The sequence below is a fragment of the Colobus angolensis genome, unplaced genomic scaffold, assembly GCF_000951035.1.
Source record: "Colobus angolensis palliatus isolate OR3802 unplaced genomic scaffold, Cang.pa_1.0 Scaffold259, whole genome shotgun sequence".
NCBI classification, from domain to species: domain Eukaryota; kingdom Metazoa; phylum Chordata; class Mammalia; order Primates; family Cercopithecidae; genus Colobus; species Colobus angolensis.
The window spans coordinates 5,727,111-5,745,784 of NW_012115810.1; the positions used below are offsets into that span (position 1 = coordinate 5,727,111).

Sequence of the window (18,674 nt, forward strand, 5' to 3'; positions counted from 1 at the left end):
CTAGCAGATACCAGCTTAACCAAGTCATCAAAGTTAATGTCACCAGCACTACATAGCAACATTATGGGCCCTAGATATATTGCTCTGAGAAGGGCACATTGACCATCTTTTCTAATAATGCATCACCTCTTCTAATCATGAGAACGCATCAGACAAACTCAACCAGAGGGACATCTTACAAAAGACCTCTGACCAGTACACTTCAGTGTATTATAGTCATACCAAACAAGACTGAGGAAATATCACAGACTACAAAATTAGGGAAACACAACACCTAAGTGTAATATGAGATGCTGGATTGGATCTTGGGACAGAGAAGTAACATTGGTGGAAAAACTGATTAAATCTGAATAAATTCTTTATTTTAATTAGTTAATCAAGGTTAATTTCTTAGTTTGGAAAGTTCTTTAGTCATATAAGATGTTAACATGAGGAGAAGTAAGGTTGGACAGAGAGTATATAGGAACTCTGTGTACTATTTCTGCAACTCTTGTGAGTCAAAATAATCTCAAAATAACTGCTTAGCCCGGGCGCGGTGGCTCCAGCCTGTAATCCCAGCACTTTGGGAGGCCGAGACAGGCGGATCACGAGGTCAGGAGATCGAGACCATCCTGGCTAACACAGTGAAACCCCGTCTCTACTAAAAATACAAAAACTAGCCGGGCGAGGTGGCGGGCGCCTGTAGTCCCAGCTACTCGGGAGGCTGAGGCAGGAGAATGGGGTAAACCCAGGAGGCGGAGCTTGCAGTGAGCTGAGATCCGGCCACTGCACTCCAGTCCGGGCGACAGAGCGAGACTCCGCCTCAAAAAAATAAAAATAAAAAAATAACTGCTTAAAAATAAAAATAGGCTGGGCGCAGTGGCTCACACCTGTAATCCCAGCACTTTGGGAGGCCAAGGCGGGCAGATCACGAGGTCAGGAGTTTGAGACCAGACTGGCCAACATGGTGAAACCCTGTCTCTACTAAAAATACAAAAATTAGCTAGGCGTGGTGGTGGGCACCTGTAATCCCAGCTCCTTGGGAGGCTGAGGCAGGAGAATTGTTTGAAAATGGGAGGTGGAGGTTGCAGTGAGCCGAGATCGCACCATTGCACTCCAGCCTAGGCAACAGCGCGAGACTCTGTCTCAAAAATAAAAATAAAACCCAATCTGAATAGACGTTTCTCAAAAGACATACAAATGGCCAGCAGATACATGAAAAAATGCTCAACATCACTAATCGTTAGGGAGATGCAAATTAAAATCACAATGAGATACCATCTCACACCTGTCAGATTGGCTTTTATCAAATAGACAAAAGACAAGTATTGGCAAGGATGTGGAGAAAAGGGAACCCTTGTACACTGTTAATGGGGATGTAAATTAGTACAGCCTTTATAGAAAATGTATGGAGGTTCCTCAAAAAACTAAAAATAGAATTACTGTATGATCCAGCCATCCTGTTTGTGGGATTTACACAAAGGACTTGAAAACAGTTTGTCAAAGAGATGTCTGCACGTCCACTTTCATTGCAGGACCATTAACAATAGACACGTTAAGGAATCAACCCAAGTGTTCAACAGATGAGTGTATTTTTTAAATATCTGGTATGTACACAGTGGAATACTATTTGGCCTTGAAAAAGAAAGAAATTTTCTTATTTTCAACATGGTGGACGGAATCAGAGAAGATTATGCTAAGTGGAATAAGATAAATCAGGCACAGAAACACAAAATACTGCATGTCTCACATGTGGAATCTAAAACCATTGAACTCATCGAAGCAGAGAGTAGAATGTGGTTACAAAGGCTGAGGGATGGCGGGGCGCAGTGGCTCACACCTATGATCTTAGCACTTTGGGAGGCCGAAGCGGGCAGATCACAAGGTCAGGAGATCAAGACCATCCTGGCCAACATGGTGAAATCCTGTCTCCACTAAAAATACAAAAATTAGCTGGGCATGGTGGTGTGTGCCTTTAGTCCCAGCTACTCAGGAGGCTGAGGCAGGAGAATCGCTTGAACCTGGGAGGCAGAGGTTGCAGTGAGCTGAGATCACGCCACAGCACTTTGGCCTGGCAACAGAGGGAGACTCCGTCTCAAAAAAGAAAGAAAAACAAAGACTGAGGGATGGGAGGAATGGGAAGATGATGATTAAAGGGTACAAAATCTCAGACAGGAGAAATTTTATTTTATTTTTTTTGAGTTCTACTGCATAGTGTGGTGAATATTCAAAATAGCTAAGAGAGTAAATTTCAAGTGTTCACACCACAAAAAGTTAAGTATTTGAGGTGATGGCTGTGTTAATTACCTTGATTAAATTATTCTACATTGTATTCAGAGGTTATAATATCACTTTTGTACCCTATAAATTTATGTCATTATAAATTTTCAATTTATAATTAAGAAAAAACACTTAGGGCCAGATTAGCATCAGAAGTGATTTTTTAAATATTTACGAAATACAATACATATACCACATGTTATGTAACTCCACACACCACCAGTGTTGTTTGGGGGACAAATATGTTCATATTTCTGTACTGAAATGTATGACATTTCATGTAGTGTAAGATAAATAAAAGCTATTTATATCTTTTAAAAAAAAGACCTTGCTTCCATTCCATGCATCTTTTTAAGTGTTAAAATATAAATGTTCAGAACAGCGCAAGATGGCCAACTTCGTTGATTGTGTGTTGGATGAGGAGAAGGTACGCATAGCTGCTAAATTCATCACTCATGCACCCCCAGGGGAATTTAATGAAGTATTCAGTGATGTTCGGCTACTACGTAATAATGACAACCTCCTCAGGGAAAGGGCAGAACATGCATTTGCTCATTACAACGTGAATCAGTTTGCACCTGTGAAGATAGAAGGATGTGAAGATCAGGTCTTAATTACAGAGCACGGTGACCTGGGCAATAGCAGAGTTTTAGATCTGCTTTCCTTTAAATTTGATCACTTACAGAAAGAAGCAAGTGACCCCCAGCCAGAACAAGTAGATGGAGGTCTGAAGTCTTGGAGATAATCCTGTGACAGTGCTTTAAGAGCTTATGTGAAAGACCATTATTCCAATGGCTTCTGTACTGTTTATGCTAAAACTACCTATGGGCAACAGACTATTATTGCGTGTATTGAAAGCCACCAGAGTCAGCCTAAAAACTTATGGAATGGTCGTTGGAGATCAGAGTGGAAGTTTACCATCACACTACCTACAGGTCAGGTTGTTGGAGTGCTTAAGATTCAGGTTCACTATTATGAAGATGGCAATGTTCAGTTGGTTAGTCATAAAGATGTACATGATTCACTAACTGTTTCGAATGACACACAAACTGCCAAGGAGTTTATTAAAATCATAGAGAATGCAGAAAATGAACGTCAGACAGCAATTAGTGATAACTATCAAACAATGTCAGATACCACATTCAAGGTCTTGCGCCAGCAGCTTCCAGTTACCCGCACCAAAATCGACTGGAACAAGATACTCAGCTACAACATTGGCAAAGAAATGCAGAATGCCTAAAGGCTGAATGTAGGGTTCTTCAGTATGTGGAAAGACAAGGATTCAACATGTGGTCATATGATAAATAAGTGATTTATAAACAAGAGTGCTATTTTGCTAGCGCTTTCAAAGTTAACCAGTTTTCTAGCCTCATGGAATACTGTTGAACCTAGAAGCATTGTCTTGATTCTTTTGTGTTCTCTGCCTTGCAATTTTCTGTTATTGCTATATCCAAGTGTAAGTCTTTTTTTTTTTTATGTTAATTCTGGCACATTTTATGTTGGAGAGAGAGATCTATCCTAGAGACATTTTACTGTTGAAAAAAGTTTCCTAGCCATGAAGCCCTGCTGCTGATTTAGACAAGGTATTATGGTCATTACTTTCTACCCCATCCTTCCAAGCACTTCTGATACTTCAGTGGTTTTCACTGATCCACTGGCACCTAAAGAGGCTATACTACAATCTACAGCTAAATGGAAGACACATTCATCCTTCTCCCTCTGACTGCTTTGATCATCATTTATTGCATCTCAGAACTGTAATTTTCAAAAGTTTGGATTGGGACTTTTCAGGTCCTTTTTGGAGGGCAAAAGAAGTGTCACCTTCTCTGGGGAACTTGTTTTTAAATCCAAAGACTTGAACCACGTTCCCTGCACATGAACATGTTTGCTTTTATCCCTTCTCTCATTGTCTCCTTCCCATCTTAGTGCCATTGTAGTTATAGACATCTGTATTTTTAGAAGAGTTTTACCCATTTTTTTTTTTTTTTTTTTTTTTTTTGAGACGGAGTCTCACTCTGTCGCCCAGGCTGGAGTGCAGTGGCCAGATCTCAGCTCAGTGCAAGCTCCGCCTCCCGGGTTTACGCCATTCTCCTGCCTCAGCCTCCCGAGTAGCTGGGACTACAGGCGCCCGCCACCTCACCCGGCTAGTTTTTGTATTTTTTTAGTGGAGACGGGGTTTCACCGTGTTAGCCAGGATGGTCTCGATCTCCTGACCTCGTGATCCGCCTGTCTCGGCCTCCCAAAGTGCTGGGATTACAGACTTGAGCCACCGCGCCCGGCCTACCCATTTATTTTTTTAAACCGTCCAGAACTACTGAAATACTGTGGATATAGAGTATAAAACTTGAAAAATGCAGATGTTGAGGGAATAATAGGTATCTTGTGCTTTAGTACTTTATGGCAGGATTGCACTATAAGCAAATGAATTAAACAGCTATGTAAATCATAAACAAAAACTAAAAATGAACCACAATGAAAAGGATAAATTCCAGGCAGTATCTTTCTATTGTAACCTGTTATTTACGGAAGTGCTGGTGATTTCTTCTAAATAGGATGTAAAACTCACTTCAAATTACTCTTCCTCAGTCCTGCCTTTCAAGAACTCAAGTGTAACTGTGATAAAATAACCTGTTCCAGGTATATTGGCAAGTATGTGTGTAATCTCAGAATACACAGATGACATAGATATAATATAACAACTGGTAATGGTGGATTCATTTACATTGTTTATCGTTCTGTGACCCGGCCTTAAGGGAAGGTCAGTTTTTAAAAGAAACAAGTAGTGTCTTCCTGCCTATCTCCAGATACAGGTTAAAAAAAAAAAAAGTGTTCATGCTTTAGTTTTGTTTTTGCTCAGTAATATAGTCAAGCAACAGTTTGTTTCCAAGTGACCCATTGAGCTGCTTATGCATTTTTGTTTATTTCAAATAAAATATATTTGTATTATTTGTCATTCGTGCTATCCATCCATACCACACTATCTTCTGTATCAGGTAGTCTAATAGAAATATACCTGTTTTGTTCTAAAAAAAAATAAAGGTTAACTAGCTCAAAACATTTTGAGAATTCAAGAGTGAAATGAGAATTACTTGGAGAGAAATGTTTTGTCACCAGTAACTGTAGACTTCTTTCTGTTCTTTAATCAAAATTCAGGTTTACAAAATTTGGACATTTTGAGTTCAGAAATATTTAAATATTAATATACTGAATAATTTTAATGTGTGAGCCAGTAATTTGAATATTGCTTTGATTTACAGTAATTTTCATGATGTTCATTTTGGTATTACACTCAGTTATTACTGATATTAACTAAAGTCCTCATAACAACTTTATTTGAATATAGTACCATTTTTAATGAATAGCCACACTTTGCAAGATGTACATTAGAGCCTGATTTTGTAATGTTGTAAATTTATGCTTACCGTTTTAAGGAACTAGAGACAAAATTTGAAGACAAGATATAACAATTTTGTGTAGCATTGAAAGATTAAAAGACATTTTTAGCACACAAAAAAACAAAGTTATGTCATAGTAAGCAATTTTCTTGACTTTTAAAAAGTTTGAGTGCTTTAACATACTTAGTTCTTACAATTATTTTGTTTTATTTACTTTCTGGAGTTTTCCTTACTGATGGGAGATTTTGTTCACTGGTAGTTTAGATTCAAAGCATTAGTTCAGTACAATTTCAGGTAGAAAACCTTAATGAATTATTCATTAATACTAATAAAGACATTTGTAGTTACCATGCCTCGTTACTGCCACACACCAGCATTTGTGTACTGATTTTAATCACTTTTATATGTAGTGATTTGATTTGGCTAGTAGAATTTGAAAAGTTTTGCTGAAAAGTATTCAGCTCATTATAATCTGAGAACATAGGCATTGCAGATGTATATTAGTTTTTAATTATGTAAAATGTATACAGTTAGCTCTCTTAAAATAGAAACTAAAATAATATTTACATTCATAATATTGAAACTATGTTTGAATGTTAATATCTGCAAAAAAATTGTGATCTTCTAAAAATATTGTTTTATGATATAATTCATCAGCTTGCAAATGTTTTCCCTGATCAGAACTCAAATGTCTTCTCTGAGCAGACCTCAAAAGTTTTCATCAAGACAGGTTTTATTTGTGAGCAATAAATCTGTTGATATTAAGTACATTAATGTGAGAAACATTTGCTTTTCTAAAAGTGGAACATTGTAATATCCAGATAATTTTGTTTTGTACTCATAAGGTTAATAGAGCCTATTTGACTTGAGTTGTATTTTGTTTTGCGAAATAAAGTATCTTTCTCCTTTTTTGTTAATACTGAATATGCTTTGTTTTAAATGTAGTTACAGGATTGACTGAGCCATCATCAGTCTATGATCAGAATTTTCCTTGTGAACAGTAGTTTGAAATGTTAAGATGGTTGAAGACTAAGGTTATTTTCCTGGCAATGGACCAAGGGTGTAAACAAAACAGCAATCCCTGCTGTATAAAAAGATTAAAGCCACAAAAGAGACATCATTCTAAATACCCAGTGAGCTTTTACTAACCTTGTGAGTGACTTTTGCAATTGGAGCAAAGTGGCATGTTATATTTTAATCATTTAAAGAATAATTCCTGGTTATTCTAGCCTTTTAAAAGAAGAGTGAAAAAAAGAATTGAAAACTATTGTTTTGGAGATGCCTATAACAGGTATTATGAAGTGTTGTCTCTGCCAACTGGTAACAGTTTGCTTTGTGCAGTGTTTTGTAAAGAGTAAAAATGGTTAAGAAATGGCTGTTTCCTTCATAACTTTTATACCCTAGTAATGGTATGATAAAGGACAAATTGCCAATAATCTATCATGAACAATGAAAGGAGGCCCCAAACATATCTGTCTGGAGATTCAGGAATACTTCTTGAGCAATAGGTTTTTGAAATAGTAAAGAATATAATTATAAAGGGTAGAAATCAAAGAGCATGTTATGTAGGCTTTGGAGGTTCTCAAGTGGAAGAAATAATGTGACCAAAAATACAGCAGTGAGAAACAGTTTATTAAGTACTTATTGTGTTTCAGATTATTGGAAATCCTGAGCTAAATAAGATTCAGTTTTTGCCTCAAAGATCTAAAATCCTGGCTTATAATTCATTTGCATAGAGGTGATAGTTTAAACATTATAAGCATGTGAAATATTGAAGGAGAAAGCATAGGAGAAGGAAAGAGATAGCTGGACAAAATCTTTAGGGATGCTTTACATTTAGGGGGAAAAAAGCAAAAGAAAATCCAGTAAAGGAGATAGTATTATTGAAAGATGTATAGTTAAGAAGAGGATCAAGAGCATTCCATGACCTAGATCTTAAGGATGATAATGGGTTTTGAAAAGAAAGGACCAGGCGCAGTGGCTCGCGCCTGTAATCCCAGCACTTTGGGAGACCAAGACGAGCAGATCACGAGGTCAGGAGTTTGAGACTAGCCTGGCCAACGTGGTGAAACCCTGTCTCTACTGCAAATACAAAAAAAATTAGCTGGACATAGTGGCACACAGCTGAAATCCCAGCTACTCAGGAGACTGAGGCAGGAGAATCACTTGAACCCGGGAGGCAGAGGTTGCAGTGAGCTGAGATTGTGCCACTGCACTCCAGCCTGGGTGACAGAGTGAGACTCCATGTCAAAAATAATAATAATATGAAAGACGCAATCAGGAATGCCAGACTTATATAAGAGGTTGAGAATGAAAGATTAGAGGGATCTAGTGATTAGGAAAACTTCCATTTTACAGACCAAGTGGCAGGGAGGCTTAGGGCTTGGCACAAATGTTGAAACATTCTGAGAAGTGAGGAGGAAGTAGACATAGCAGGTATAAGACTTTTCCTTTAAGGTTAACACAGGAGAGATATTGATGGTATTGAGAGGGAAAGAGACAGATAAGGTCAAGGAGTGGCCCTGGGAGAGGCTAAAGGTCATGTTGAGAAATAAGGGAATGGAAATGTGAAAATTGTGGTTCAAGGGTGAAACTTTAAGAGTTTAAGATCCTGGAGGTGGTAGGATTTTGTGTGATCAAATCCAACATGTGACCTAAATGGAATCAAGGAGGAATAAAGGGCCAGTGGTAACGTTAACAAATTAGGATGAGGGGTTGAGGAAATAAGGCAAAGGAATCTAGGAACCATAACTACAAGTTTGCATAAAGACTCAAGATAACTTTTTGTTACGATTGAAAGCCTTTGGAATGAGTGCCATGGATAGGCCGCTTCTGCTTTAAATGAGTAGTGAATTAATTCATTTAAAAAAATTTATTTTATGTCTGTTATGTACTAGACACTGTTTTAGGTGTTTGGGTTGTGTTACTGAGTCCTGTATATGACCGTACCAATTTGTAATATTGAAATATTAACAAACTTGTTTTATACATTATGGTATAAAAATGGTCTTGCACTGTTTAAATTATGCTCAAAACATGAGTTCCTTGAGGTCAGAGATTGTCTTACTCATCCTTGTAGGCCAGTTACTTAAGCATAGCACCTGATGTTTAACAGGTATGTTCATGAAGTGTTTGAATTACAGAAACTGTTAAATGACAGAATAATTCTGTAAGATTTTTACACGGAATTACTATCTGTGTTTTGTAAAATAAGAAAAACAGTATTAAAATTATATATATAGCATTACAGAACTTTTTAATGAGAAAGATTACTTTTTTAAAAATATCACTGAGTTCTCAATTCTTGCTCTAAAGGCAAAATATAGTAAAATTGTGAAATGTATTCTTAAATTATTTCCCTTCTGTAGTATAACTTCTCCCACATGAAACACAGGAAGTCTTTTACTTGGGTATTTTTTTAATGCATGGTATTACTACAATCATGTTAAGTGATCTTAGTATACTTCACTAAATATAGAGGTGAGTCTTTTTCTCACCAGCAAAGAATGGACCTGTAAGATTCAGTCGTCATTAAGGGTGCTTTCCATGCTTTTAACTATTTTAACCAAGAATTTTAGAAGAAAGAATTAGGAAGTAGAGTTGAAGTAGCCTTGATCTGAATGCCCATCTCTGCATTCTTGCCAGGCATGGATGTCATTCTTGTGTACAGATCTATATATTTTTTTCATTGGAATCTGTGATGTATGCAGCTCATTTTGCTGAAACTTTCTACTCAGTTGCTTCCAGATGCCATTCCTTTTAGATTTAAAAAAGAACTTTTTGTTGGCAAATTATGTATCATTGGTTCTTAATTGTTGCTGCAAGAGTGGTAACTTCATTTACTTACTGCTTATGTTTTCTGCTTGTGATACTACAAAGTTTAGCTTGTTTGCTTCTTCCCAATAATGAAATTAATGCTGTAACTATGCGTCTAAGAATGCTGCTTACTACCAATTATGTATTACTTATTATTTATTACTACCAATTATTAATTACTACTACCAATTATTACCAATTATTTATTACAACTAATTGTAATTACCATTAGTGATTACAGAAGTGTTTCTATCAGTTTCTAATCCTTGACAATTTCAATTATTCTGGATTTTTGTAATATTTAATACAGCTTTTGTAGTTTTGAGGTTAGTTCCCTCAAATTTCTTTGTATTAAATCACGACTAAATACATATAATTGATATAATTTAGGAATTGTTATTTGTAAAATGTAAATTACAGATGACCCCAAATTCTCCAAAACTGCAATGTTCAGTTCAAGTTGCTTACCACACTAATTGATGGAGAAAGAAAAGAACTGATCATAGTATGTTTATAAATAAAACATTTAAGTACGTTTGAGTCAGGAAGTTGAATTGATTGGTGAGAACCAGAGATTTTATGTGTAATAACAAATGAAAGTAAAAACTGGCTTTTACAGTTACAAGCTCATTTTTTTGAGAAACTAGCTGAGTTTCTGAGAATTTACAAAAAAAAAAAAAAACACAGTATTTCTGGTAGCTTATCACTGGTCTTAAAGATAGTGACATTTGGGTAGCCTTTTTTGGCAGTAGCATACTCTGTTTTATTTTGACTCATCTTCAGTTCTAATGCAGTCCACTCTGATACACAGAAGAACCAATTCAACAAAAACAATGTTTAGCTGATTTAGAAAAGACACCCAAGTTTATGCCCTTTCCTTGTCCTCTTACCTCACAGTTTCCTTGTGGGCCTTCCTTGTAAAGACATTCTGAGGATTTTCCCTGTGAAATCTAGTTACTGCTTTGTTGTAGTGGGAGCACTATCCTGATACTGAACTTTTTTCTTAAATAGCCTGATACAAAACATACTTAATGCAATTTATTTAAATCTTATTTTTAAAAGTCATTCAGATCTTCCTGTTTCAGTAAAGAATATAGCATTATTTTAATAAGCAATATAGGTTTTGTATCAGACTTTGGAGGGTACACTCTGACTGTTTTTTAGGACTACCCCTTGGTTTTCAGGAAGCAAGAAAGCCAAGGGAAGAGATTTGGTTGATAACTAAATAATAACAAGTATACTATTTTTAACTTACATTTATAAATTTCACACATACTATATTAAAACTAATTAAATTGCAGTGCACAGTCAGGACTGATATAATATAAACAAGAGATAATAAGGAAGCTTTATTCTAATTTTAACACAGAGCACAATACTGTTCACACAGTAAATTCTTAAGATAACCTAGAGTATTCTATTATCACAAGACAGGGTACCTTAATTATTTCCTGGAAGTAAAGGGAGGATTTCCAAGTATTAGAAAATTTTTCTGCCAAATTCCTACAAAGTATGAAAAATAAGTCATGTTTGTTATCATATAACATTCCAACCTGGAGTTGTAACACTTACTATTAGATTTTCTTTAGATTAAAAATAGAATTAAAAAGTCAGACTCATTTGAATTGAACATTGTCTTACTCTTGAGAAAGTTAAAAATGATTTTTATATTGGTAACCACTTGTGAATTCATTTAGAAATATCTTTGTAAATTTATTAAGTACTTATGTTGTCTTGTGCATTGTTTTATTAGACTAGAATATATTCCCTTTTTGGTATCAAGATACTCTTCTCACCTAAGAAGTACAGTCATACACTGCATAATGACATTTTAGTCAATGCCTGACCACATATATGACAATAGCCCCCTAAGATTATAATGCCATATTTTTACTGTACCTTTCTTAGGTTGAGATATGTCTAGATATACAAATATTTACCATTGTGTTACAGCTGCCTAAAGTATTCAGTTCAGTAACATCCTGAACACGTTTGTAGCCTAGGAGCAATAGGCTGTATCCTATAGCCTAGGTGTGTAGTAGACTGTACCACCTAGGTTGTGTAACTATACTGTACAATGTTTGCACGATGACAGAATCACCTAACAATGCATTTCTTAGAATGTATCCCCGTCATTAAACAACTCATGACTGTATTAGAGAACAGAGCTTCAACTCTGGCTCATTGAAACTGGGATCGCCTTGCTTAGAGTGTATAATAATTTGAGTATTGACCTGGTGACAGATCCTGTACTTATTTCAGTGGCTTTCAACCTTAGATTAATAGGATGTTTTTTATTTCCCTTTTTATAAGTAAAATATATTGATAATATATTAATGTATATATATTAAGAGAAAATTGGCCTCACTTCCTCAGGTCAGACAATTTTAATTAGTGAAAATTATTTACTTAAAACATCGGTTCTCAAATCTCAAATTCAAAGTAAGGAAAGTTATACCATTCATTTTAATGATTTTTAGCATGCCTTCATGTTTCTAGAAACATTTCATAGGGTTTGAAGAGTAGAAAATGCAGCAGGAAAAAGGTAAAATAAAAATGTAATAGGTAAATTATTATAAATTTTAACTACAAACACTGAAATCAGATAAATCTCATCTGTTTTTTATAGTACAACTTTAAGTGTGTTTTTTTCCCTCCCAGGACATTTATTCAGAACAGCTGGGGATCAACCGTTTAACCTGTCCACAGTGTCGAGTGCCTTCCCAATGGTCAGCCACCCAGTCTTTGGTCTACATTCAGCCAGCTCAGGGCATTCAGAATTTGGTGGTTTGGGGACACTTGGTACACCCACAGCCTTAGCCGCACATCCCCAACTAGCATCTTTTCCAGGTAAACATCTGTTACAAGCAGTGTTCAAGGAAAGGAGGAAAGCTTGAGAATGTTCAAGCAGTAATTTGTCTGTTGAACAAAAGGAATAGTCTAATGCCTGCTGTATTTAAAACTTTGGTACAAGAATTGGCTCAATCCTGTTTATCATGTGCAAAAAATTAAACACCCTAAGTGTGTTAGGTGGCAGAGCGGTTAATTAGATATCCAGGTATTTAACTAGAGAAATAGGTGTCTGTCACAGGACAGAGTAATTCAGGCAAGTTTTTCTCATGTTTTTTGTTGAAGTACAATATACAGAAAAGTATACATATTATAAATGTAGAGTTAAATGAATTTTTCTCAGCCTTATTTGATTTTTTAAAAAATTATTTAGTGTGAAACTGAAGTTGTTTTTATGAGTATTTTTACACCCCTATTTCAAGTTCTCACTTTTCTTCACCATAAGGAAAATGAGCTAGACTCTTACCTTTCTTTATTTTTCTGTTTTTTGTTTTGTTTGGTTTTGTTTTGTTTTTTTCTGAAATAGAATCTTGGTCTGTTGCCCAGGCTAGAGTGCAGTGGTGCAATCTCAGCTCACTGCAACCTCCTCCTCCTAGGTTCAAGCAATTCTCCTGTCTCAGCCTCCCGATTAGCTGGGATTACAGCCATGCACCACCATGTCTGGCTAATTTTTGTATTTTTAGTAGAGACGGGGTTTCGCCATGTTGGCCAGCCTGGTCTTGAACTCCTGATCTCAAGTGATCCGCCCACCTCGGCCTCTCAGAGTGCTGGAATTACAGGTGTGAGCCACTGTGCCCAGCCTGTTTTTCTGTATTTGATCAAACCAGCTAGAGATGTACCACTTACATGGCAAGAGGACCAGTATTATCCAAAATTCTATAGATTATGAGGATTTAGTAGTTCAGTAAGACATCAGTTAATTAAAACTTTGGACAGACATGCTTTAATTTGTTATATTATCTTGAAAGCCTAAATTTGAATGTGTTTTCTGTAGATTAATTTGACTTTAATAAATTTTAGTAAAGTCTGCATGTATTAGTGTATGTGAAATAACTTAAAACATTGTAGCATAATTCTAGAGACAAATAGGCCTGAATTGAAATCTGGCTTTGTTATTTCATAGCTGTGTGACCTTGAACAAATTATCTGACCTCTTAGCATCAGTTTTCTCATCTGAAAAATGAGGATCATAATAATAGTACCTGACTTACAGGGTTCTTGTGAGGATTAAAGGAGTTAAGTCATATTTAGTGCCGAGTACAGTATCTGGTGCACATATTAGTCCGTAATTGGTAACTATCATTATTTTATTTTGCCTACTTTAATGGTTAAGAATTTATCAAATGCCTTCTTAAAAGGAAAGAAGTGTTTTTAAAACTATATGTAGAAAGGATAGATGGTTAAATGTATATTTCAAGTACTATTTCTTGAGTCATATTACTTCTTTAATTCAGTTGTCTGGGAAGCAGGGATGCTGAGGAGGAGTATTGTGAGTAGATAGTTAAAGAAGTCATAAACCAAGTTTTAACATTTCCTTCAAAAATATTAATAGGAATTTATTCAGTTTCTAGCATGGTTGCTTAGCAAGATAGGCATTCCACAGATATTTACTGAAATATAAGTATCTGAATTTACTGAATAAATATCAAAATAAATAACAATATAGATAGTGATATCTTAAATATTTTTATTGTTTTATCATGGCTTATTACACTGTTGCTTTTGAACATTTCTAAACCACAATGTAAATACTATAGTATTAAAATCAAATATCTTTTGTACTAGAATGATGGTTAACACATTTAAAAAATTACTCATCTGGATTTCAATAATGTTGATACTTCTGTATAGAAAAAAATTTGATAGCTTCCTCAGCCAAAATAAATTATTCACTTATTCATTGAATGCACAAAATTCTTTGGGCGTCTACTATGCTCTGCACACAAGGCCAAAAACAGAAGAATAAACATAGTATATTATATTATATGTTGCTTACAGTTTTTAGGAGATAAACAGACAATTGCAAGACAGAGTCTTTAGTGATAAAAGTATGCCTAGATGAGCATACTTTTTGCCAGATGGGCATAGATTATGCCTAGTTTTCAAAGATTCATTTTGTTTAATTTGCAGTTTCATACAATAACTTAAATATAAATTTTCTATAATTGGCTTTATTCAGAAGGGTGACCAAATTGCCAGACTTTTAAATCACCCAGTAAATAAATGAGAACAAAACAGGAAGATATCACTAGGAATTTTTAATGAGGAATAATTTATTTTTACATTTTCTGTACTTTCTCAAATATGCATTTCAGATTAAATCAAGAAATATAAAATTATTTAATGGATATTAGCATAATAAAATTTCTATTTTATATTGAAATAGTATTTCATGGTAATTTTTAAAATATTTGTAATTTTTTTGGTAATTAATTTTAATACTAAATTACCATGAATTTTTGCAAAATATTTTTGGCTCTATCAAGTATGAACGATTTTTAAATTCTGCTAAATCTTCTAGGTTCAAATTGAGATCTATTATGTCCTCTGAAATATTATTAATAGACTCTTTGAGTTAAATATGTCAAATATTGGCTGGCCATGGTGCCTCATGCCTGTAATCCCAGCACTTTGGGAGGCCGAGGCAGGCGGATCACTTGATGCTTCACCAACATAGCCAAACCTCATCTCTACCAAAACTACAAAAATTAGCCAGGTATGGTGGTGCATGCCTGTAATCTCAGCTACTCTGGAGGCTGAGGCAAGAGAATCTCTTGAATCCAGGAGATGGAGGTTGCAGTGAGCCCATGTCAGGCCACTGTACTCCAGCCTGGGCAACAGAGCATGAATCTGTCTCAAAAAAAAAAAAAAAAGTTAAATGTTGCTACTATGCTGTTCTTTCTTTTTAATATACTTAGAAATTTACCATATGCTGATTTATGTAATCCTTATTTTGTATTTTTCATTTTATCAACAAGCTGATTTGTGACTAAATTTTGTTTATTTTCCTAAATTTGGAAGACAAGCTTGTCACTTAACAAAAATTATTTCCTATGAAATAACATCAGACATTTGTAAAGTTTATATTCAGAAGCTCTACCATTCGCATCTTTTTATTCAACTAATCTTGTTTTCTTATTTTGTATTTTCTTCTGTGGTGTCAGGTTATTTATAACACACATTTTCCCATTGTTTTCTCTAATCTCTACTGTGTACTTATTTACTTTTTTTTCTCTTTGAGAGAGTTTCACTGTGTCACCCAGGCTGTGGAGTGCAGTGTTGCGATCTCAGCTCACTGCAACCTCCACTTCCCAGGCTCAAGTGATTCTTGTGCCTCAGCCTCCCCAGTGGCAAGGATTACAGAAGTGCACCACAACACCCAGCTATGTGCTTATTTACCATTGACATTCTCGAGTACTTTTTAAAATGTTTTTTTCTGAGTTTGATTATGTCTAAAATATTTGAATCTTACTAGACTGATTACCTTACCAATTTTTTGGTTGTTTACAAAGTCTTTGAATTCCACTTTCATTACAGACTCTGTGTTAAATTATATAAATATCTTTGGGAAACCTCAGTCCCTCCCTGCTTTTTAAAATTTTTTATAGCGACACGGTCTCTCTCTGTTGCCCAAGGCTGGTCTCAAATTCCTGGCCTTAAGTGAACCTCTCACCTCAGCCTCCCAAAGCTCTGTGATTACGAGTGTGAACCACTGTGCCTGGTCCTCAGTACAGTAACTTTTTATCAGCTAGGTAGAACCTAGCTTTCAAACCTATAAATAACAAGATTCTGACTGCTGATACAAGCCCAAAACACATACTTTTTCTTCCTATCTAAATGTACATCTTTCATCTAAACAGTAGATAAATGATCAATGCTTTTGTATAGTTATTCTTGGTTCAGTTCCCACTGTTCAGGCATGGCTGAATATACATTGGTATCATTTTACTAGTAACACCTTCCTGCAGTGCAGAAGAATAGCTTTTGCAGTTTTCTACTTATACTGTTTTTCAGACTTTTGAAACTGGCAGCTACCATGAAAATTTCACTTTTCTTTTAAACTACAGATTTTGCCATTAGATAATGAAGGTGCATACCACTTTACATTCTATTTTTAATGAAGGATATTCCTAGAAAAGTTTTAACGATTATATAATACAATAGCCTGACAATTTTGAGTTCTTCCAGTACTGTATTGTTGTGGGGTTTTTTCCTCCAATGTTCTTATGGTTGTCACAGTCAATGAAAAATGCCCCATATCTTTTGGAAGACTGGTCTGAAAGATAATAACTGATTTGATAATCCAGCAGACTAGCCAGTTGGAAGAGATTGTTTTTGAGATTTTAGATGGGGCAATACAAGATTACTTCATCCTGCCTTGAAAAATGTGTAAAATTTGGCTTATTTCCTTTTCTAAAACTTTAAAGAGACACTCTTTAAGTATTTACCATTTATTGAATGATTTTCTACCACTGGTCATTTTATAGCAATAAAACAATCATTGTTATCTGTAATTTATGAGTGGAAGTAAAAACAAAATTCAGGCTTTCATCATTAACTTTAAGGGGAGAGGCTTTATAAATCTTTTATATTTTAATGTGAAATTACTTGTTTTTGAAATCTCCTTTGAGAACTTATTTTTTAGAACATAAAAAGGCCTACTGATTTTGCTGTATTTATGGTTATCTTTAAGTATAGAAGTTTTCTTCCATAAATGTACTTAAGGTATAGTGGATTACAGTAGTCTTATATTATTATTTAGACTATCTGATTTATCAGAGCCAGATTTATATTGTATGTAATTTGAGGGAAGTCTTAACATAGGTTGTAGATGTAAACTTAAATTCTAAGGGTTTAAAACAGATGAGAATGGGATAAGTCATCAAAGAGTGAAATACTTCTTTCATATTCCTAGTTTTCACTTTCATTTTTTAAACTGTGAACTACCTTTGTCCTTTCCAAGCTTGAACTCCACAAAGCTGCCAAGTGAAGATCCTTAGATACTGGCCTAATGAGAAGAGTGTTAAGTGTACAAGTTCTACTGTTTAAAATTAGGAAAACAATCAGAAGTATGAGCAATTCAGCAGTTTTGTTCCAAGATGAAACTTGAATTATTTTTTAAATAAAACATAGAAAGCCATTGTGATATTAACTGGAAAGTTAATTTATATATTTTTGTTTGGTTGGTTTGTTTGGTTTTGAGGTGCAGAATGGTGGCGAACAACCGATGCTCATACACGTACAGGAGCAACCTTCTTTCCACCATTACTGGGAATTCCACCACTATTTGCTCCCCCAGCCCAGAATCATGATTCTTCTTCATTCCATTCAAGGACTTCAGGAAAAAGTAATCGAAATGGTCCCGAAAAAGGTATCCACATTAACATAAGTGAAGGGCTATAAATCTTCCATTCTCGTATATTTTCATAATGTTCAGGTTTAATACCTTTTTTTCGTTTTTTGTTTTTGTTTGTTTGTTTTAATAGAGACAAAGTCTCACTCTTTTGCCCAGGCTGGAGTGCAGTTGTGTGATCATAGCTTACTGTAGCCTCGTCCTCCTGGGCTCAAGCAGTCCTCCTCCCTCAGCCTCCCAAGAACTACGGACATGTACCACTATGCCCAGCTACATTTTTAAATTTTATTTTTAATTTTTGTAGCGACAGGGTCTCTGTATGTTTCCAGACGTCTCAAACTTCTGGCCTCAAGCAATACTCACACCTCAGCCTCCCAAAGTGCTGGGATTATAGGCGTAGGCCACCACACCTGGCCTTAATAACAGTTTTATAGTGTTATGCTAGACCTTTTCACATTTTCTAGCTTAATTCTTACAATAATTCTTTGAGATTAGAAGTATTTTATTTTTACAGCCAAAGTCAAATAAGTTGTTCAGGAAAATACTGCTTACATATGGATGTGGCCTAGTCAGGATTTTAGCCCAATTCCACTGCTTTTTCCTCTGTATTTCATTATCTCCCTATATGTAACCCAACATAGTGTGTTACTTCTTCTGTAATTAAGTATTAACTTCATTAAAACTAATAACCTAGTACTGTTTTTTAAATGATCACTAATATTTCTGCAATTAATAACTTCTTAGAATATAATTTGAAAATTATAACAACATTTTAGATGGTTTATTATCTTTCTTTTTACTTAAGTGTTTTACAGAGTTTGTTCTAAAAGGAGAACATTTGCATTTCATTGTCTTTCATTGTCTTTCTAAACATTTTGTTTAACTGAGGTGAAATTCACTTAACATAATATTAACCATCTTAAAGTGAACAATTTAGTGATATTTAATGCTTTTGCAATGTTGTACAACACCACCTCTATCTTGTTCTGAAACATTTTTAT

At 35.1% G+C, this 18,674-nt stretch overlaps 1 protein-coding gene and 1 pseudogene across 2 annotated transcripts in view; both read left to right on the top strand.

Moving 5' to 3' along the window:
• The window catches only part of BAZ2B (bromodomain adjacent to zinc finger domain, 2B), a 426,507-nt gene that overhangs the window by 257,336 nt on the left and 150,497 nt on the right, over nucleotides 1–18,674 (top strand). Inside the window, exons 7-8 of the mRNA XM_011947122.1 lie at nucleotides 12,132–12,320; nucleotides 17,524–17,691. Coding sequence (XP_011802512.1) covers nucleotides 12,132–12,320; nucleotides 17,524–17,691 — 357 coding nt within the window. The remainder of the gene's footprint in view (nucleotides 1–12,131; nucleotides 12,321–17,523; nucleotides 17,692–18,674) is intronic.
• On the top strand, nucleotides 2,648–4,225 carry LOC105515330 (annotated as a pseudogene). The gene has a single exon (XR_001002302.1). The product of XR_001002302.1 is annotated as an F-actin-capping protein subunit alpha-1 pseudogene (transcript).